The 22,467-nt window shown below is 44.6% G+C and overlaps 1 protein-coding gene across 1 annotated transcript in view; it reads right to left on the reverse strand.

Annotated features, from left to right (window-relative positions):
• Positions 1-15,047, reverse strand: part of IPMK (inositol polyphosphate multikinase) — a gene marked incomplete at both ends in the record, with an annotated part of 31,913 nt that extends 16,866 nt beyond the window's left edge. Inside the window, 2 exons of the mRNA XM_079535420.1 lie at positions 10,703-10,788; positions 14,801-15,047. Coding sequence (XP_079391546.1) covers positions 10,703-10,788; positions 14,801-15,047 — 333 coding nt within the window. The remainder of the gene's footprint in view (positions 1-10,702; positions 10,789-14,800) is intronic.
• Positions 15,048-22,467: the final 7,420 nt, after the last annotated feature.

The raw sequence follows: 22,467 nt of genomic DNA on the forward strand, positions 1-22,467 counted from the left end.
AGCTTTGAAATCTCCCCCAAAATATATTTATTTGGTGATGTTTGTCAAGCTGGCCATTTTCTAGCAATGCCAAAAAAGAATTAGTCATATTTTATCCACCTCCACATGTTTTACATAGTCAAAACTAGGCTGACCCTAGCAAGATGTGCAGCCTTGGGTACAGAATAATCTTCACAAGAAATGAAGCAAACCCTGACCAGTTTCTGAGGCTGCAGCAGAGCTTCAAACCTTCAGCAGGCAGCAGAAGCTGACAGGCACCAGTCAGACTCAATGGCAAAGCTGAACAAACCCCACAGCAGAGCCATGACAAACAGCAGTGGATGCCACATGCAACAAGGTGCTCCAAACCCATGGGAGGTGAACTGGATGTAGACAGACTGCCTGGTCCCCTTTTCTTCCCAGTGAGCACTTCTTACAGAGGCAAGGCAAGAAAGGTTACTTCCCTCTTCACCAGACAGCAAACCTCCATCTTGTCTTTCAACCCACAAGATTCCCAGGCAATAAAAGATTAACAATAAAGCAAGATTAAATTATTTACTTTACCCCCCCTGTACTCTTTGCATCTGCTGCAAGCCACCAACTGAGCACAGAACTGGGCAGTGGGCATCAGGACCTTTGCAATGAGAACTGCAAAATTAGAGGTTGTGTTTCCTCACAGACCTCTTGCAACAGAGCTGAGCTTCCCTCTGCCCTCTCAAGTTCAAAACTCCTTAACACAACTAGATGTTAAGTTCAATGTCTCTTGAGGAGGAGTTGCAGTCAATGAACTAGAGAGCTCTCTGAAGTCAGAGATAATTCTTCTTTCAGGACATGGCACTCAATTTCTCAAGCACTGTAACGAAACACAGCTTTTGGCTGTATTTCACGCTCTTAAAGAAGATATACAGAAAAGTAGAGATGGTAGTATTTGCATTAACATCATGAACATCTGGTAAGCTTTCTAAGTAGGTCAAGAGACTCTCACATTGAATATAGTTCAAAAATACGTAGCAAAATGGATATGAAGTTCACTACTCCAAAACCAGTTCATATACAACAGAGACTGGAACAGAATTCACACTTGGCACTCCCCACCAGAAGCTGAAATTAAAAAACAACAACAACAAACATTGCCTAGCTGATAATCTGATAAGGAAGTTTCAAATCTAACACACTAAATACTTCTCCCTCTGGGGAGGGACTTTTTACAAGGGCATGTAGCAACAGGATGAAGGGAAATGGTTTTAATCTGGAAGAGAGTAGATTTAGACTAGACATTAGGAAGAAATCCTTTATGTGAGGGTGGTGAGACACTGGAACAGGCTGCCCATGAGGCTGGGAATGCCCTCTTCCTGGAAGCACTCAAGGCCAGGCTGGATGGAGCGTGAGCAACCTGGTCTAGAGGGAGGTGTCCCTGCCTATAGCAGGGGGTTGGAACTACACGATCTTAAAGGTCCCTTCCAACCCAAACCATTCTATGATTCTACAGTCCTACTCAACATTTACTATTTGCTCAACAGCACTGCAGTGATGCTGTTCTGGAGTTACTCAAGCCACCAGCAGCCAGAGAAATCCAGCAAATCTTAAGGCCAGTCAGTCCCTCAGCTAATTCAGACTTCCTTTGAAGGAGGCTGGTACAAGCAGTTTCTCATCTATCTTTACAGCTATTACAGCTCTGTTACTGCAACACATGAAGCAGCACAACATGATTACTGCTTTGTGTATTAAGGGAAGATACCGACCTGGTGAGAAACCAAGACCTTGAGGCATCTAAATGCTGCTAGGTGCAAAACCAAGCTGAAATGATGGTAGCGAGAGGCTTTGCTCCAAGATTTTTGTTGGAGTAAATCCAACTACTTAATGAGTTTATCACTGGGAGTACTGAAACAAAAGTAAAATGATAGAACAGGACTAAAAAGAAAAAAAGCCAGCATCACTGCCCTGCTTTCTGTGAACACTACCAAGCATCACCCTTTGTTTCTGAAAAGCAGTCTGATCATAGCTGAACAGCCACGCTAGGCAGTGACAGATAACTAGGGGTGGGAGGAACCCCGGAGCAGTTACATAGGCAAAATTTAATTTTGCATTTCAAAGAGACAGAAAGGGAAGACAAGTCCCGACAGTCGTAAGTTGGATTTCTCTAACACTGCAAGAGGCAGCCCTTGCAAAGAGCTTACAGTAGCACTGCCCTGAAGGTGAAGCTTCACAGTATAACCAAATCAGGCCTGGGCTGCCACAACCCCAGAATCATTTTCATCCCATCCCTATAGCAGCATTTGGAGTCCCACACACTTCTGCCCTATGCGAAACTGGAAGTTACAGAACCAGCCCACGTGCTCCTTTCACTCATCTGCTGGATGAGCTCATCAGCTGCTTCCCCAGCCTCCAAACAAACCCCTGCTCACCACTGGCAAGAAAGGAAAGAAGCAGCGCTGCACCTGGGACAGAACACAACAGGAAGGGGGATATAAAACCAAAAAAACCCAGTAATAACAGCATTTAAAAACCCCAGCAAGCCTTCCAGCATAGTCTGTTACAGTAAGGCAGAGGGAAAACAAAATCCAGGTACATGGTAAGCCAAGTAATTCACTTTGCTCTGTCTTCAAGAAGAAGGGCTCTGTTCATGTCGAGGGAGGTGATCCTCCCCCTCTACTCTGCCCTGGTGAGGCCTCATCTGGAGTACTGCGTCCAGTTCTGGGCTCCCCAGTACAAAAAAGACAAGGATCTCTTGGAAAGAGTCCAGCGGAGGGCCACGAAGATGGTGAAGGGCCTGGAGCATCTCTCCTATGAGGAAAGGCTGAGTGAACTGGGTCTGTTCAGCCTCGAGAAGAGAAGACTAAGAGGGGACCTGATCCAGGTCTATAAATATCTAAGGTGTGGGAGGCAGAATGGCGAGGCCAGACTGTTTTCAGTGGTGAGTGGAGACAGGACAAGGGGAAACGGCTGGAAACTGCAGCATAGGAAGTTCCGCACAAACATGCGCAAGAACTTCTTTACAGTGAGGGTGACGGAGCACTGGAACAGGCTGCCCAGGGAGGTGGTGGAGTCTCCTTCTCTGGAGATGTTCAAGACCTGCCTGGATGCCTACCTGTGCGACCTGCTGTAGGGAACCTGCTTTGGCAGGGGGGTTGGACTCGATGATCTCTGGAGATCCCTTCCAACCCCTACAATTCTGTGATTCTGTGATTCATCATAAATGAATTGAAACTTCTCTGAAATATTTCATTAAGTCTGAAAAAGTTCCTGCTTGCACAGCCCTCTAGCACAGCAAGAACATCATACTGCAACTTAACCCAATTTAATATCCTGTGGATATGCACATTAAAACCATACTTTGTTGCTTCATTTCCAGCATTATCTACTCTCTGCAGAAATCTCCCTTAAAATCAAGTTGATGAGAGAACAGGACTTATTTTCCTGCTTGCTCACGCTGCATGGACTGCAGACTACTTGGTCTGTTACTAACTCCACCCAGTAGTGCCTTGCTAGCATCAAATTGCAATAATGGCCTCTTACTGTCTCCCGTTATGAGTCTTTCTTAGATTTATTAAAGGGAATTGTAGATTATTGCGTGACACACAATGTACAAGGAGTACAAAGAACAGATGCTCAGCAGACTCTCCTGGGTTCTTTTTCTACTGCAGAGCATGTCCCTCCCGGACTTGTTTTTGCTTCAGGGTCCAAGACTCACAAAAGTTTGTCACACTTAGTAATTCTTACTGTCCTAGTATAGGAGGCTATGAGTGATCTGAAATACAAAAAAATCTGAGAGCTCATAAGATAGTGGGAGGAACTCAGCAGACTCTCTGTGCTCATCCTTTGTTCTCCTTTATTTGTTGTTATTTAGAAAACAAACAAATACAAGTGGCAAGTAGTTCATAATTTGGTCAAAAAGTCATTTCCTTCACATTAGGTCAAGAGTACTGCATGTCCTTCCTCTTACTACAATGCCTCTGCCTAGGCTCATGGTTTCGAGTGCAGAAGAGATGGACACAGTCAGGTCAGTTTCACACACTGGCTGGGAAACCTAAATTTGCTTATATCCCCAACAAAACAGAATGCCTCCTGGACAGCTTCACAGCTGGAGATGATGCCAAAGGCAGAAAGGAAGTGTATCAGAACACGTCCACTATATTTGCAAGTAGCTAATTTGTAATACTCCAGTATTACAAATCACCTCTTCAAAAGACACAGAAGACCCAAATGAGGCCAAGGATAACAGCTCAGGATACTGAGCTTCAGCTCTAAATGCAATAATGAAAGGTTTGAGCAAGGCACTGTGTTGCTCAAATGCAACATTAAGAGAACTGTGCATGCTATTTCTTGAAGCTTTGTCCATACAGAACTTGCAACCAGAACCTTAGCTGGAGACTCGATCACAGGATAAGGATATTTTAGTACACAATAGCTGCACTACAGCCATCACCCACTCCTTTTTCAGTCAAGAGTTATCATCTGAATCAAGACTATAAAACCAGTTAGCTGAGTTTACAAAACAGGGTAATTCATCCTGAAGCAAGGCATAGTTTCCCTCCCGATCCCCGTCATCTTCTGTCACTAGCAGAGAACAGTTTACAGAACACAGGCTGCCTTATCGTGATTTGTGCTAGATAGGCTGGAAGAAGGCTGAGCATTATGAGTCAGTTCTTGCAACTCCGTGCAAAAGCTTCCAGGCCAAAACACATCTTTCAGGCTGCTGGCTTGACTTTATGCCATGGAGGGGGAGGGAAGTTGCTAGAAGTCTTCTGCACTGCCTGAAGCTGCGTGAATGCTAATTAAAATTAGGCAATGAAAAAAAAAAAAAAAAAAAAAAAAAAAAAAAAAAAAAGCATCAAGCTGCAATGAAGAGCTCTATCAGGTTATTGAGAATTAAATAAGGATAAGATTATTGATGGTGGTCCGAACGGGCAAAATTCCTGCTTCTCCTTCTCTGTAACCACAAGAGCATGAGGAATATTCAGGCACTCGCTAATTCTCTAACACTCAAGCGTTATCCTCTGCTCACAAACTCAGACTAACAGTTACAAGGGAGACAAAAAAGCTGCATAAACAGTATCAATTCTTCCTTGTGTCTAGGCTGTAAAAATGAGTTACTAAGTTCTGTAGAGGAAAGAGCACACAAAGACAGGTCATCACCCTACTGAAAGTTACACTATAATGCACCCAACAAAAGTTCACAATAACAATTGTGCAGGCAACCATGAAACCATGACTTCCTAGCTTTCAAGCGCCCGACTCTAACATAAACTTCTGTTACATGTTGGAGTTATTTGCGTCTTTTACATCCTGGCTTTGTTTTCAAGACATGTAACAAGAGTGAAAAACAATTTCTATTATCTACAGTGGTAAATGCTTCCTTGCATTCACATTATATGATAGCAGGGCTTGAACTCTGAACTTCCAGACAACTGCCAGAGCAGTTAGCAGAGTCTTGAACTAGCAATGGGATGAAGATCTGTTCTCCAGAAGGGCCGGATAACCGCTGCAATTACCTTTTTCCAACTCTACATGGGGTCAATCAGCTCTCAGTTCCCAGTCAATCAGGTAGAGGTAAAGAGGCAACCGGATTGGAGCTGGGAAAAGGAGAGCCCAGTCTGCCTTTTACTCCAATCCCCCAAAATCACAGACGTGACCTCTGGGACAAGAGCATGTGAGAATTACGGTAGGACTTGCCTTACCACAGCCTTGGAAACATATGTAATGTAGGTAATGTTATATGGAGCCATGATGTGGCAACATCACAAGCACCAGCTATGACAATTCTGACATGCATCTGCTAGCAAAGAGGAAAAAGAATGTTAACTGTTGGAAGTTGTCCAAGCTGCAAGAACTTTATCAGATAGGACAATTTTCAAAAAGCAGAACAAGGGGAGGAAGGTATACTTCTTGAACCCCAAGCACCATGCAGTTACTGTAGGAGAGCAAAAGGGCACTTCAAATAAAAGTTTATGGGCACATTTATTGATCCGTTGACTATAAAACCCTTGTTTATTAGCTAGTCAGTTACCAACCTTTAAAACTTCAGTACACCACGTTCAAAGCAGGTACACATGGTAACAGAGGTCTATGGCCACATGAAGCCAATGTCAGAAATCAGAACTGAAGGAGCTCTCACTTTAAATCGCCCAGCAACCTTCCTTTGTCCTGTTGCATGCAAGAAGAGAAGCTCTCCATCTCATACTGCTAAACACAGAGCTTCTAGGAAAGCGTAGCTGGGAAGCTAGCTTCAACAACTGTAAATTCTCTTCCTCAGCTTTAAATATTTGCTGTCCAAGATCTATCCTTGTGAGCCTACAGAAGCAGCTGCCCTATTTAAAGCACGACATTCCAGCTTCCTCCCCCTCTTCACGGCACCAACGGGACAGCAGATTCTGCAGAGCTACATTCTTGATGTGACAAATGAATAAAAACCCTCTACTGAACATGATAGCTCTTAAATAGTAGAGGATAGTTATGTTAGCACACAGTGCTCTTGGGTACAGCCTGGCACTTTGAAACAAGAGCTGCGTTCTGAGCAGAGCACAAAGATTTCACCTCACCCAGAGACTGTGTTGACCTTTCCCAAGCATGCTTGGTTCACAGATCCCAACTCACCTGCCTGAAGGGATGCAGTCAGAGGTTCAACAGGCTTCTTCCCTTCCCTCTGCTAACACTGCTGAATTAAATCAGACTGTTTCAGCACGTACACATGCACTGGCATAAAGCAGGCTGAATTAAAATACTGAAATAGACTGAGAAGTAGCCTGCTTTTATGGATTCCTAGGTACGCACGTGTGGGCAGCCAGCACAATCACACGGTGCCTTGCAGCAATTCACTTTCTTTCCTGGAAACAGGTCACCACTACATCATCTATTAGGACGAATTTTCAAGCACCACTGTGTTTCTGCCTCCACATCTGTGTGCTGCAGCCTCCCAAAACTCCTCTAAAAGCAGTCCTTTGCAGCACCTCTGCCTACACCTCCTCAGCAAGCAGTCTACATTAGACGGAAACAACCCATCATCGGTGCAGACACTCCTCAAAAAAACTGCAACCACTCTCTTACAATTACTTCTTGCTCGTGTCTACAGAAAACAAAGTATTTGGTGGCTATTCAAGGCTTAAAAAAAAATAAATTCAATCAATTCTTTAACCAGGTAATGGTACTAGAAGACTTGCTAAAACACTTAGTGGCTATGCAGCATACTAAGTTCACACCTTCAGGTACAGGAAGGGAGTTTGCAGGAGCAAAAACAGATGTTATTAATCTGATAATTATTGATATTTACAGAATTCAATACAAAGTGGCCATTACTACTGGAAAATCAAGCTCCAATGATAAGTTAAGCTTACTATATTTATCAAATTATTAGCAACAGCTACAAACAGCTTTTTACTCTCATTTTATCACAAGAGCAACTCATGATGATAAACTTGTTATAGTCTATTTTTCCCCTACCTCACAACACAGAATTAATTACATTTTTTTTTTATTATAAGGGTGGCAAAGCATTGATACAGGCTGCCCAGAGAAGTGGTGTCCCTGCAGAGGGATCAGGCTGGATGAGGCTCTGAGCTCCTGATGGAGCTGTGGGTGTACCTGTTCACTGCAGGGAGTTGGACCAGATGGCCTTTCAGGGTCCCTTCCAAATATAACCATTCTACGATTCTGTGATTTCCCCATCAGTAGAGAATGTCTGTATTCCTCTAGTAGAGGAAAAATTTGGTATATTTGATCAAATAACCTTCTAAGGAAGAAGAACAGTATTTACATTTACATTTTTCTCTCTCTCTCTCTTTTTTTTTTTTTTTTTTTTTTTTTTTTTTTTTTTTCCCTCCTCCCTCACCTTTTTTTTAACTGCCGAACTGAAAACATCAGGGAAACAGAAGGATAAATTAATGGCAGTCTGAGTAGGGATTATTAGAGATTCTCCAGTTTTCCACTCTGACAGAGACAGATTCTTCCAATGCCATCCACTTCTGAGCAGGCTGCCATAAGCATCATAGATTCAGATCACTATTAGCATTCTGCACCACAGAGTTTTGCTGAAGTTTCCCATAGCTCAAGCACACAATACTGCAGGGAGCTCATTCTGTTGGGCTGTACCGGCTAGCACTCCGCTCTGTGCTCAGAAGACAATATCCCTCATGTGCCCAACAGAAACAAACTCCTGGTGTTTTGCTGATGCAGGCAGCATCATCTTGCTACATGAACTGCAACGGTTCCCAATGGCTCCAGATGAGGTGGTTTGCTTTACCTACAAGTGAAGAAGGGCTTCTTTCTGGCCCAGGTAACTGATCACATCAATACAGAGAAAATAGTTAAATGCGCCTATGAAGCCATAGGTGCTGAAGTGAAAAGATAGCATGATTAACCTGCATACAGTCAGAGGGAACTTTCTGGTGTGATGTTATCAACAGACTCGCCGTCTAGTCCTGGTGAAGTGACAGTCCGGGACTCTTTTGGTTCACACACCTCATGGTGCAATAGATACAACTAATGAAGGCTCCAGCAGAGAAGACCTGAGGAACAACTTTCAGATCTACTCCAGCTCTGCCCTCACAGAACACATCAACTCCCCCACCCCAGCAGGCTTTAAACAATCTAGAAAGATTTTGCCCTCCAACTTGACACTATTTCTATTCCACCTGCTTCCAGAAGATAACCTCAACGTAAGTTTATCTAGAAGCGCTCTTGTTTCATTTCTGCACTGCTTCTCATTACATTCTCTACCTGACTGCCTTGTAAACAACTCCTTGTCTCAAAGAGTGGTAAAATTTTCCTTCCCCCATTCTCTGGAGGCTCATTAGCCTATCCCAGGGTAATCAAGTCTCCTCACAGACCAGAAGTGCAGTGAGCTAAGTCACCAAAATGGGGCAGTCCTGCTGCTGTTCTTAACTGCTTAACTGACAGAAAACTTCCAACAAGTCAACAAGTATTCATCCACATCTGGAAAGCACCAGCACAGCGTAAGATAAATGGCTGAACAGGAGGAAAAGCCTTTCCCTCTCGGCAGCAATAAACTATTGTATCAACACAAGCTGAATGCAAGACTGCATACCTTACACTGAAACCCACAACCTGGAGTAATCCTCATCTCGTTAGAAATATATGGAGTGCTTAGGTATCTACACTTGGCACCATGTGGTTCTAGCCTGAGAGCAAACATGAAAGCAATTAATCATTGAGGAGCTGGAAATCCCCAAGATCTTTCTCCTGTACTTTCACCTATACAGCACATAAGTATTTTCTCTCCTTCCCTTCTCCCACAGAACGGCATCCTAGTCCTTGCACAAGCAATCGTGCACACAGCCTTTCCTCTCCCCATCATTCCTCAAGAATTGCCCCTTTTCCAGATGGCTCACAAACAAAAAACATTCAGTGTCAGAAGTGACACGGCAAGGCTCCAGAAGAGAAACTCTCAGTAGCATTAAGACCCGATTCCTTCCCCTACAACAGGCTCTAGTAACAATGGTACCCTTACTTCAAGTTTTTGTCAAGGGTCTTGCTCACAGCTTGTCACTTGATCTAAGCAACAGGCAAGCAACAAAGCTTGTGCTGAGAGAGGTTAACATCTAAGTCATGGTCAAGCTTACTGCTCTTGCTCTCTGGCTTTAGATAGCAATAGTACTTAAGGATTCCACAGATTAGTAACCATCCTGGCACTCAGAGGCATCTGTTTAAGCTTTCTTCTTCTACTCAAGAGTTGCCATTCAACCTGGATTGTATGATTCTCAACCTGACCTAAATGAGAGTCACCAGGAAACCTCAGAGAAATATTTACTTCTAGGTTTAACTGGCTCCCGCTGAGCTCCTTACTAACTCAAGAGCTGCTGTTTTGTCTAACAGTCCTATCTTGGGAATTATCAAGTAACACTACTATGCAAACACACCGTTAGCTTACAGTATGTAGCTCAGCCAGTTTTATGTGAGATATTTCCACAAAACACATAACATCTTCAGTAGCTTACATCAATAACCTTCAAAAAAAAAAAAAAAAACAAACAACAAAAAAAAAAAAACACAGAACAAAAAGAGAGTCTCAAGGCTCCTCTTTCATCTTGCATGAAGATTTCTGCAGTTATTTGTACATGTAAAAAGGGATGACATATCAAGATAATAATAAAAAAACATGATAAACTGCAATGGGCAGATGGCTGGTAAGGAAACAAGACCGTAAAAACAGTTCACCTGCAAGTAAGATAACCAGCAACAGCTTTCCTGGTGTGTGCTATCCAAGTTACTGATAAAGCCAACTGGAGATGAGCAACAGACTTGGTTCACAAGGAAAATACAACAAACTGAAGTTGAAGCAGTTGGAGAATTGCTCTTTTTATTGACATTTTAAAGGAACTGGGTTTTAACACGGTGAACAGGCAATACTTAAAGCAATAAAATCAGACTGGATGGGCAGGTAAAAGACTAGATTTTAGATGCAACCAAATCCAAGACAGTCAGCAACATGAGAAAGAAAACAATGGGATCCCACACACCACTCCTTATTCACAGATGAAGATCACACGAGGCTTTTTAATCAAGTCTCGGATATTATGAAAACTCTGATGTCCCATGAGCAAATAAGCACAGGGATATAGATTGAAAGGACAAAGTTCTAGACAGCGTAGACACTGTGACAAGACTGTCAGTGATGTACCATTCAGATATTCAGATTACACTTCTACAACAGCAGCAATAAAATAGACTCAACATGAATAACATCCACCTCAACCAGGTGGACCCTCACCTTGTTGTAGAACTCCTGCTCTCTGGGACCTCGAGGTGGGGGCTGCAGTTGCTTCAGAACAGTCCCATCTGGATGCTGCAGTATACCTAGAAGAGAAGCACTTCCTTTAGGGACAGGTTTTAAGAGAGAGAGCTTTCATTTCTTTCAGAAATGGCAAACGCAGATCACAGACAGCCTATTTGTTCAGTTGTACTGTATTCAGTAGAGAACAGCACAGTAGAGAAGAAATTGGCAGCTTCCACACAAAACCCTTAGCAGAGGTTTGCTTGCATTCCTCTTTTTCTAGCCATCAGATGACTTTCCGCATCTAACTCTGCTCAAGGCCAACACAGTAACAGGGAACTGACATGAACAGTTCCACCCAAAAAAAACATTCAGTTGACTATGGAAGATTATACAGACACTCCCTTTTTAAATAACTGATAAGTTCCTTTTCCAGCAACACTTAGAAGTTAAAGGAGCTGGTACTAAGTTTAACACATTTCTCACAAGCTTACACTACATGGCCCACAGACATATTTCTATACAAGCAGCATTGAAAGAGCACTTCTACCTTAATGGAAGTAACATCCCTGTAGCACTTCACACTAGCTAGATACTACCGTTTCTATCACCCATACTTAGAACACAACATTGAGAGCTTCATCTCAGCCAGGCAACCATTTTCTTCACGACCCCAAAGAAGTACAACATCCTCCCCAGCCAGCCTTGGCCACTCTGCTGCATGAGAAACTCAGTATTGGAAGAGACGGACAACACTGGAGAAAAGCAATTGCATCTCCATGAAACATTCTAAGTTTCAGCATCACGAGGCACAAGGGAAAAGGAAAATCCACTTCTGGAATAGAAATTTCCTCCTTGGATTTAACCATAGCTTTTCATAGAGTAATTTATTTTGTTTAAAAGGAAGATAAATATACGTCAACTGTATCCAAAATAAGTTTCGTCTCCAGCTTACCATTTGAGAAGCAGCACAACAAGCCAGGCACTTAATGCCCCCAAAAACAGTTTGCACTTGTAACAGCAATTGTTTTCACCTTTTGGAAAACGTAATATCTGAATGGCCTCTGTTGTGCAGTCTTGCAAACAAAACAAGATCTGCAGAGCCCCAGATACTTACTGTAAAACAACCGCAACATACAGAAGTTGTTCATTAGTTGGCTAAGCCAACCAACAGAGTGGTTTTAAGAATTTGTGTAGAATGACACTCAAGTCGCTTGCCAAAAGCTGGGCTTTGTACTGTTTTTTCAGTTCTGGAAACCATACAACACTGTCACATCTTCAAGACACAACAGCTTCACCCTGCACCCTTCCACATGTGCCAGAAAGCACTTAGCAAAGTGCACAAAGTTTCTGCATGACATGACATGTTTTGAATGAGTTACTTAAAATCACAGTGCTAAAAAAGGTTTTATAACACACCTCAAACATTAGCACTAGTGATAAGACAAGGCAGAAAGACCAGGCAAATGTTTCTAGAAGTAGAACCCCTACACTGCCCTATTGGCAAAGAGAAACTCAGACTCTGAAGACAAATTAGTCTAAGCACTTTCCACCAGAACACTGTGCTTTGGATCCAGGTGGATGACAAGAGATTAATGTAACATGATGTTGGCTGAAGTCCCCTCATACTCTGCATTTCTTGACAGAAGAACAGAGCTCCTTCCCTGCATCTGCAAGAGAGACATGCTGGAAATCAAAAACTCATCTTTCAGCACCCCCCTCAAAATTCAAAACTTCTCCTGATCTACAACAAGAGATACCACCACCTGCAGATCATGGTAACATAAGCACACCGGTTGTGGCTCCACCTGTTTTGCACATATGCACTCTAAAAGGTAGCTTATCTCATCAGCTCCTGCCTCCTTCTTCCTGCCTATGGAATAAAGCCACAGCCCAAAGCCCGGTAGCTTAGGTACTACAAGATTTGCTCTCTTTGGAGAAGGCAGTATTGAACAGTGCGTTCAGCCACAAGTCACTCCTAATGCCCAAAAGTCTGATACATGTGGTGCTGGGAGGATGCTGGAGCTCTTCTTTTGCACAGCAATGACAGTTACAGCCACAGAAAGTAAATGGAAAAGGGAAAGGTTATTAGAAAGGAAGAGAACTGATGGCTGAGACTTTTTAAGGTGTACTTCAACAAACAAACTAACAACAAATAAACACTGTGGATACCTTTAAGTCCTCCATATGTTTGTATGTGGGGACAGCAGGGAAGTCAACCACAGAGAACAACAGTGACACACAGGAAGAAGCTTGGCAAAAGAAGGAAGGCTCCGAGTTTCAACCAGCAAACAGTTCAAAGACAACTGACAGGGGTACATCCTTCAAGGCACATTTGCCATGTTTTGTAGTAACAGAGGTATCCAAATGAAGAGGAGTACTGGTTTTATATTTTTCATTTTTTAAAATGGTGAAGTTTTAATGGGGTAGGAAACAGCAGAACAGAAAACTATAGGAAGGGCAACTACTGCAGGAAAAGACAAAAAAAAAAAGTAACGGAGAAGGTACAATACACACTGGTCTCCTTACACAGGCTTTCAATCATCACAGATTCCAGTGCACAGATCACGGCCCAGATCATTGTGGCCCTGCGTGTGGTAGGGAAACTAGACACACATGATCCTTGAGGTCCCTTCCAACCCAGGCCATTCTGTGATCATCTGTGATGTTCTTTGTCAGTGCTATCAGTAACTACACATATCCACACATCTGGCCACTAGCTTCATAACAAAGACACTATGGGAGCAGCACTGTGGAATTATATATGACCTTGTATCTTTAGCATCTTGACTGCCTGTACTCCTACAAACATCATCTGTGAAGACATAGAATGAGAAGATTCGGTTACAAAAATAAGAGGGTTGTGCATATCACAGAGCAGCTTTGATCTTCACTAAAACATGAAACTCAAGTTCCTAAGGTGAGATCAGTGGGGGTAGTACCCCTGCAAGGAAATGTGAGCCCAGCTCTTAGGCTGTGGCTTTATCTGATTCATTTGAGCTGTGTCCACAGTATAGTTACCGCACCACCCAGGCAACAACAGTGATAAGAAGTGACGTGCCTAAGGTGAGTCCTTTTTGCCCGACCCCACCCCACACTACAGAATACAATAAGTGAAGCAGATGTACAGGAACCTCTGTACCCCCTTGACATCTATTGCAGAAGAGGCAGGGGACGAGAATTACCCAGCTGTGCAAATTACTGGATGTGCCTTGAGCATAAGCTGCAGATAAGGCCAGCTCACGGTGCCATCAGTGCTGCAATTCCACCCAATGACAGCAAAGGGCCGGAAAGTTCAGCACTTGGCCTGCTCAGCTTCTACGGGCAGGGTTCAGAGACAGCCTAACAGCGTGTTCCCCTTACAGCTGTTTTCAAAGGTCACCCTGGAAGCTGAATGGACGCGTAGCGCGTACTCCACTCCAAAGTGGCTCAAAGGCAGGAGTTATACCCGACGTGATGTCTGGGAAGGGTGAGAGCACCCTTTGACAATGCTGGCTCTGCATAGACCGCTGCCTCTGCTGAAAAGAACCTTTATCGGAAGGGCCAGCGCCTCTGAAATCAGAATGAAAATCAAGAGCCGGTGGAAATATGCTTCAGTAAACACTATATCATCACAGCATCTGTACCACTGTGCTGCTCTGGGTTTGCTCACAGCACCGACTTGGTAAGCACCTCACAAGTCGTCCCTTTTCACCTGAACTCACACACACGTTCGCAGAGCAGCGCTTGGAAGCAGCTCAGCCACTCTGGACACGCTCCGGCCCGGAGGCCGCCTGCGGCCGCCGTTCACATCTAGCAGGCCTGCAGCATGTCTCCCCTCGCTTCCACCTGTTAAGGCATCAGCTCAACGCGAGCCGAACCACGGCCGCCAGGAGCCCGCCAGCTCTGCAGAACGACCAGAAGAGCGGGGAACCAGCCCGGCGCGCTCGGATCCCCCCACCGGAGGCAGCAGCGCCGGCACCCCGCGGCCCGACCGCCCCGCCGCCGTTACGTAACCGCGCGCAGCACCGACCCCGAGATGCCGCGCCGCTCCCGGCCGCAGGTGGGCACCGACGCGAGGAGAACGACGGCCCGCCGCCCCCCGGCCCCGCTCACCGCCTTTATCTTTGCCGTACATGTGCCCGGCCACCTGGTGCGACAGCGGCACGCAGCCGTTCAGACCCCGCCGCCGGCCCCCCGCCGCCGCCGGCAGCACGGCCACCGCGGGGCTCGGGGCGGCGCCTCCCGCCTGCTGGGCCGCGGCCTCCTCCGCCTCGCCGCGCCCGCCGCCCGCGCAGCGCCCGCACCCGCCCTCGGGGTGCCCGGCCGCGGGCGGCGCCGGCCGCGGGGGCTCCGTGGCCATTTCCCGAGGGGGAGGCGAGCGGCCGCGGGGTTGCGGCGGCCGGGACTCAGCGGGCGTCGCGTGTCGGGGCGCGAGCGGCGAGGGCCCGCGGCTCCATCGCCCCGCTCCGCTCCGCGCCGGCCGCGCCGAGCCGTGCCGCCCACCCCGGCGCTGAGGCAGCGACTGGCGGCGGCGCCGCCCCGATCCGCCCCGCGCCGCTCCGCCTCCACCCAGAGGAGCGCCGGGGGCCGCCAGGGGTCGCCGCCGCGAGGGGAAGGCCGCGGTCCGTGCTGCAGCCCCGCCTCAACGGCTCTCCGAGCAGAAACGCGCCGCAAAGCCCTCTCTGGATCGTGCTGCTGACGAGGATGCCTCTCAAAGCTTGTTTTCGATGGGCCCACGGAGCTCCAGGCAAACCGAAGCACGCAGATGGTATCGTGCCTCTCAAGTGGATGAGAACCTTTAAAATGGCTTGGAGAACTCTGGGGGTTCGTCAGGCTCGAGGCACAGATAAAGGTTTAATCTCCATTCTGAACGTTACCCCCGTGGGTAGATGCAGCCCTGAGCCCAAGGCTTTACTGAGCGTCTCTCCTCACCGGTGCTTACATCAACTGTTTGCCACCCTGTCATTCCTGATGTTCCTTTTTGCCATTTGTTTCCTTTATAAATGGTATTGAACTTTACAAATATTATGCTTGCACTTTTGCCAGTGTTTAGTATTAGTAGGACACGGGAGTGGGAAAACAAGGCCAGAGATACAAAGCAGATGAACGTCATTCCTACTGGTCTTATCCAAACTGATGCACAGAGGATCGGCACTGACATTTAGAGAAGGGGCGGTGTGCTGAGCTCAGGTAGCACACGCCACATCTTTCCCATCACATAGCTGGGAGATGTGGCAGGGGACTGGGAGAGCTTGCTGGGGGACTGGGGGATCTGCTGAGGAAGTTCGAGTATCAGAGGAACAGGAAGGTCACAGTGGAAGTGAGAGTGCTGAAGTAAGCTGACAGAGAGGAAGGAGGATGGAGTGTCAATGTGTGAAAGTCAAGCTTCATCAGCCCCATGGACTGATTTGTTTCACTGTCTTCATTGGCCAAAAAAGCAAGGTCCTTTCTGATGCAACAAGACACAGGAAAGTTATGTTTCTCTCTCATCACTCAGTAGCATCCAGCTTTTAAGATCAGGAGTCAGACAGCTGCAAGGGCAAGCTCCCAGCTTTGTTTCCTCAGCGTTGGATTTTCTCAGGGGATGCAGAGGGAGGAGAGAAACACCTGCTGCAGCTTGGTCAGCCCTTGCACAGAAAGAAATGTACTGATGGGCACTGTGAAAAAAAAGGCACAAGTGGTTGGTGTCTGATAGGAAGAACAGCCCTGGCTATGGCTACAGCAGCTGCCATAAGGCTCAGATGTTGACTTGAGCCTCCAGAAAGATCTCCCTTGCTGTACAAGATGCTTTGGCTGATCTGGATCTCAATGCAGAGAGAAAAAACACATCTGGCAATTTCAGACTTCTGGTGGTGCCCATCTAAGAGTGTGATCTACATGAGCTTGAAGTCTTAGTGGGAAAAAACAAAAAGTAGCATTAAAAGGTTAAAAAATTGGAATTGCAAGGCTCTTCAGAAATCTAGTCCTGAATGAACACCTTCTGCATATCCTTGGAGCTAACAGAAGTGGAGCTGGAGGGGATGAAAGAAATACAAAAGCATGAGTAATTGGAATAAGTAAACACTGACTAGTTCATTTTTCCTGGTGTTTGCTTTAGTCAGATTTGTGCATATAGAAAAGTGACGTGGGACTGAGCTCACTCATTCCACCCTCACACTTCAGCACATGGAGTTTGCTAATCTAATCTGGAAGCTTATCCTAAAATAAAACAAGTGAAACCAAGAGAGTATCAGAAAAGGGAAATAATAAACTAGTTCACAAAGCACAATTTCTGTAACAGCTTGCCCTAAAAGCTGAACCTACCAGCAAGATTCCCAGGGAATCTTTTCAGCTCAGGGCTCTGCAAGTGCACTCAAAGAGAAAACAAAACGTGGGCAGGAGATTAGGAATCCACCAGCAACCAAATGCATGTGGCATAAAGTACGCTTAATTCTGGACTGCTCTCCTCTTTTGCTGGAGAACAATCTTACCTCACTCGGCCAGGTGAAATGTACATACCAATAACGTTTAGAAAACATTACACATGCGTTGATTTTGCACAAGCTGCTGTGCGCTGCAAGAGGGTCTGTAGATTGCAAAGCTCCCCTAAACTGTGTAAGGAGGAGCAGAGAACTGCTTCCTGCTGAAATAAAGCCCTTCAGAACAGCTAGTTAATAACTAACCGCAAGATGCATGGTAGGTTAGTACAGGAAATAAGCTCATTCTCCGTGGAAGAGCAGGGGGACATGAAGTAAACAGATTGATGTCGTTGGATTTTGGCCCAAACGCTCACGCTCTACAGGCATGCTGACCACTGGGTTTTTCGCTGGCACGGCTCACTGCCACTTGTCCTCTGTTAGCCCAAACCACCACTCCTCTACCAGGGCCGTGTATTCATGGCAAGGTCTGAACAAGAGAAGCAAATCCTGCTGCCCGCAGAGCCACTTCCTGCAGCACGCGGCTGCAGCTTGCATAGCTTCTGGCAGCCAGATTGCAACAGAGATGACAAGGACTGAGTGAACGTGTGCTCCTGATAAAAAATGTCCATCTGCGAAAGCAACACTTGTAGACAGATGAGAGGATCTGTGGCAGTGCTTCTGTCAGCAGGAGGGCCCAGCCTGCTCATAATGTAGACATTGCTGCACCAGCGTGGAAGTTGTAGCCGCAATGAATTTCATCTCTCTTTCACAGCAAAGCACACCCTCTTAAAATATATTAGGGTTTTTAATCCTTTGGTGAATTTATAGTACTTCTATGCTCTTTTCTGTTCTGAAATCTCAATTGTCCTTGTCTGTGGTAACTCCAAAACTCATTGCACTACCCCATTTTCTTTCCTAGCTATCGCCTCTTCACTTCAGCATCAAGTCCCGCAATAGGAGCCTCTCTCATAAATATTTTACTTGGTCGTGACTAATGCAACCTCTCCACCCTAGCAACCAGGTATGCCTGGGGTTTTGCAGTTTGAAAACAGAGCAGTGTTGTCATACAACAGCCTACACTCTCCAGAGATAATACAGAACACTTCAAAAACTACTTTGACATTAATTTGCTACATTTGTGCATTTTCTGGATCATCTTTTCTACAAACTGAGCCACAGCTTTGGATTCTGAGAAATCTGTTTTGTGCTAGAAATCAACAGGTTTTCTAACATAACCTCATATAGCTGCAGACGAGGACTCACAGAGCTCATTTCAATAGTTTCTTCCTTCCTCAAAGTTAGACATTTGTTAATTGTTTGACAACCTTCTGCTGTTGGCAGAAGAACTTCCCTGTGGATCAATGTAAGATAACACATGCATGGGAAAGTAATCCAAACCAAAGCTCCTCGATGCTGAACCTGGAAGTAGCTGCCACAGCCCACAGAAGAGATCCTGAAGTCACTGTTGACAGTAGTCTGAGATCATCAGCTGAGCGTGGGTCAACAGGCAAAAAAAGCCAACAAAGTGTTGGGCAACATGAGAAAGAGTGCTGAGAAAGACAAAAGGCATCATTTGGCTGCTTTGTATCGCCTTGGCGTGCCACGTACCAAGTCCAGCTTGTGCACTTGGTCTCTCACAGGGAATGGGAACACACCCTTGATTAATCAGTGCAGATGTTAGAATTAAACCATGATTTGTGATGAGCCTGAATTGGTGAAACATGTTTTTGCTGCCTCCAACCCCCAGAAAACAGCAATGAAAGAGATGTAACATAGACATCCTGGGGCAACAAGTTCCACTTCCTTCTGAAATAGTGGCATTAACTCATGTCTTTAGCACTATCTCCTGATCTCATGGATTACAGGTAGCCAAAGATTACCCCTTTTGCCTTTCTAAACAAATACTTTACAAGTACAGCCTTGTATCTCTATCAGGCTGTTGCTCAGGTTTTACAAATGCATGATGGCATTTTACCAGTCGCATCCTCATGCTTTAGGATAACCTCAGTACTTGATTTAAGATGACTAACATGCCAAGAAGTTTAATTCAAGTGCATTTATGTCTTTCCCTAGAGGCTAGTTACATTGCTTCCATCTGCAGTAAAACTGAACACATCTTTATTGACTACACCCACTGCCAACCTGCATTTAAAAAAAAAAAAAAACAACAAAAAAACCCTCTTCTATTAAACAGTATTTTGCTCCTTTGGTTTGTCAACAGATTTCAACCCTTACAAAGCCATTTAACCTGCACAAATGCTGGTGCCAAGAAGGGATTGAAAGATCGTGACCACGCTGTTGGAAAAGAGCAACCAGAGATTTAATCATTACTGAAGTGTAAGCCTGCTCTGGCCATTGTCTAGAGCAGGAGCACCAGCTGCAATCACAGTGTTTTATCTATGTATGGTTACACTTGCCTGCTATAGAAAACTATTTGAGAAAAGTAAAGATTTCACAAACAGTTCAAGAGGAGAAAACACAGTAACTAACAGATGTCTGCTTAAGACATGTAACTCCTTGAGCTCCAAGAGCAAGTTCTTGGCTAACAAAACCACTCCGTCACCAAAGCTAAAAAAGAGGCACTTCTGTAGTTTATGTTTCACTCTAATAAGAAGCATAGTGAAATGCAATACACTGCTTTCATTTTAATTTATTGTCTGTTGCTCCAGGAGTTGAAAGAAAAGCCAAATAAGTTAAGAGATGTGTGTGTTCAGAATGGGAAAAGCCAACTGACATAGTTACTGTGCAATGCCAGTGTTTAGTTTCACATCTATCCTGTTATCCTTCCCGCTGTTATAAAATGTTCTGTTTTTGGAGCAAGTGGTGATGCAGCACTGATGGACATTTCAACGCCTTCACTAGCTGTATTACACTTAAGGAAAATCCCAGTGCAACTGCTACATAACTGAGTGAAAATCAATCTCACAGACCACTATTTCTGCTGCTGGCTGCCCCATCACCACCAGAAAGAGGTCCGAATTGCTAAGGTAGCTCCCAGGTTTTCACCTGCAGAGCAGCATTGCCAACTCCAAGCCCCACCAATTGCACAGCGTTCGGCTCCTCCTAGCGGAGCAGAGTGTCATCGCAATGCTGGCCTCTGAAATCCACTAAGCTTCATGGTGCTCGAATTACAATGTGCAGGAAGTACCTCATAACCTGTAGCTGCCTTCTCTTCAAGAATTCCGATTCTAAAAACACTTCAGTATTCGGCCATCACACTATTTTGAGAAGTCAGAATTAACGGCTACAAAAATCAATTCTTGGATTTGTTTACTTTTCTAATAAACATGTTGGAAAATAATGATGCGGAGTAGAAATACGCTTTTACTCTTAGACAAGTTCTTTGCTATTTCTAACTGTGAAAGACTGTGACCATATTTTCAAATAAGAGTTGCCATGTGATGTGAAGATGCACATTTGCAGAGCAATTGCTTGATGGTTTAATCTTGGTGAAGGCGTAACCAACAATATTCTCAAGTTTTGTTAAGGAAAGCACTGATTTCAGAGAACACTGGATCAGACAAGCACTCAGACTATCATGAGATTATAACCTACTCTGCTAGGAAGGCAAAAAAAAAAAAAAGTAGTACCTTCTGGTGCTCTTCAAGACTACTGGCAATTTTATTTACTCAAATCCAGGCTTCTCTTTTCATTATTGTGTTCTAACAGCTCACATATACAAGTAGCACAACTTTTAGGTACAGTACAGAAAACTGTATGTGCATCGAAATAAACCATAAACACTTGATGTCAACATTTTTCAATGTGACGCTTCTCCAAAACAAACTCACCAGGATGTAAATCAACAAAGATTCTGCTTCTGCATCTTCTCCTTGCAGGAAGAAGAGCTTCTCACGGAGCCCACTTTCCTGATGCTCAAGCACCACAAAGTGTTTTCCTGTCCAACAGCAGGAAACAGTCTTATGAATCAGAAGATCCATGAGAGATTTCAGGACTTTGTATCTTAAAACACAAATGCTGTTTTCAGTGAACTTTCATTCCTTCTAAAGAAGCCAGGCTTTACTGCTAACAGGAAGTCTCAGAAGGAAAATCCAACCCAGACACAGGTTTATGATCACAGCAGCACTGGATTACAGCACTACTTACAGCACAAATCTTCCTCGGAACAAACAGCACACCTATGAGAACTCAAACATTACCTTGAGATCAAGATGAGCTCAAATGTGTGTATATGAAAAAAATACAGAAATATCCAGTGCCACATTCTAGTAATACAGAGAGAACTTGGTTTTGGATAAACCAAATATATTTGATAATTTAAGATTAAAACAATTTTCCATATGTATCAGTATTTGGGCAAGTAAAAAAAAAAAAAAACCAAAACAGGTACCTTTACAATACAGGAAGAGAGAGACTAAATATATTTGACTGCAATTTCTTACAAGAGCAGGTCTCTCAGACAGTAGTTGACTCCACTCAAGTACTCTACATGCAAACCCTCCTTCCTTTAGGTCTGTGCTGCCTACCTACTCTGCTTTCTCTGCTTTCTGCCAAAGTTCAAAGTGCTCAGCTAAGACCTCAGCCTCAGAAATTCTCACACTGAGGATAAGGAAATGATTTTTTTTTTTTTTTTTTGTCTTAACCAGTTGTAGCAAACATGACCTTAACAAAAATACAATTCCTATAGTCCCAATTATCTGGAAGAACCTTTACGGTTAAGATTTCAACTTCTTGAGAAGACATTTTCTCTAGTTTTGAGGTAGCCTTTCTCTCTGTTTTAAGAGCTCAATCTTACACAAGCTGCAATTATGCTTGCAGACCAGGTTTAATACAGAACTGCCCTCCGCCATCACACTCTTTGGGTTTTGCTTTGTAGCCATTTGTATGTTGATAAATCTAAAGCTAATTAAGGAGATGTGGCCATTAATGCAACTGTTAAATAAGGCAGACAAGTGCCATACAAAAGGAGAACACGAGTCCTCCTTCTCATCCTTCCTTTTCTCCATGTTTCTACCTGTCACCAAAGCCTGTCCAAGTTTGTTCCTTTGGGTAAAAATAGCTGATCCACAAGAGCAGTGAGCCCAGGAAGGCAGGAGCCACTTAAGACACATAGAGCCTAAGACCACTTAATAAGGAAAGGTGCGCCTGCTCTCTGTGCAACAGCAGGAAGCATCATCTGGAACCAGCCATAGCAATGAAGAAGCGGGTGGGGTTTTACTTATTCTTTCAGCTTCTGGAATAAATCAGCATAGCCTCCCTGTCCTGTGGTCTGGGGAAGTGAGCTCCACTGTCAGAGACTGCAAAGGAAACTAAGGCTTTCTAGCAGTAAAAACAACCCTGCGACCCCTCACCCATCACTCTGAGCACTTCATATCCTTCCACTTGTTTATTGAGAAAGCTCTCACAGAGATGATCTTCCTA

This window comes from Tetrao urogallus, assembly GCF_951394365.1.
Source record: "Tetrao urogallus genome assembly, chromosome: 5".
Classification (NCBI taxonomy): Eukaryota; Metazoa; Chordata; class Aves; order Galliformes; family Phasianidae; genus Tetrao; species Tetrao urogallus.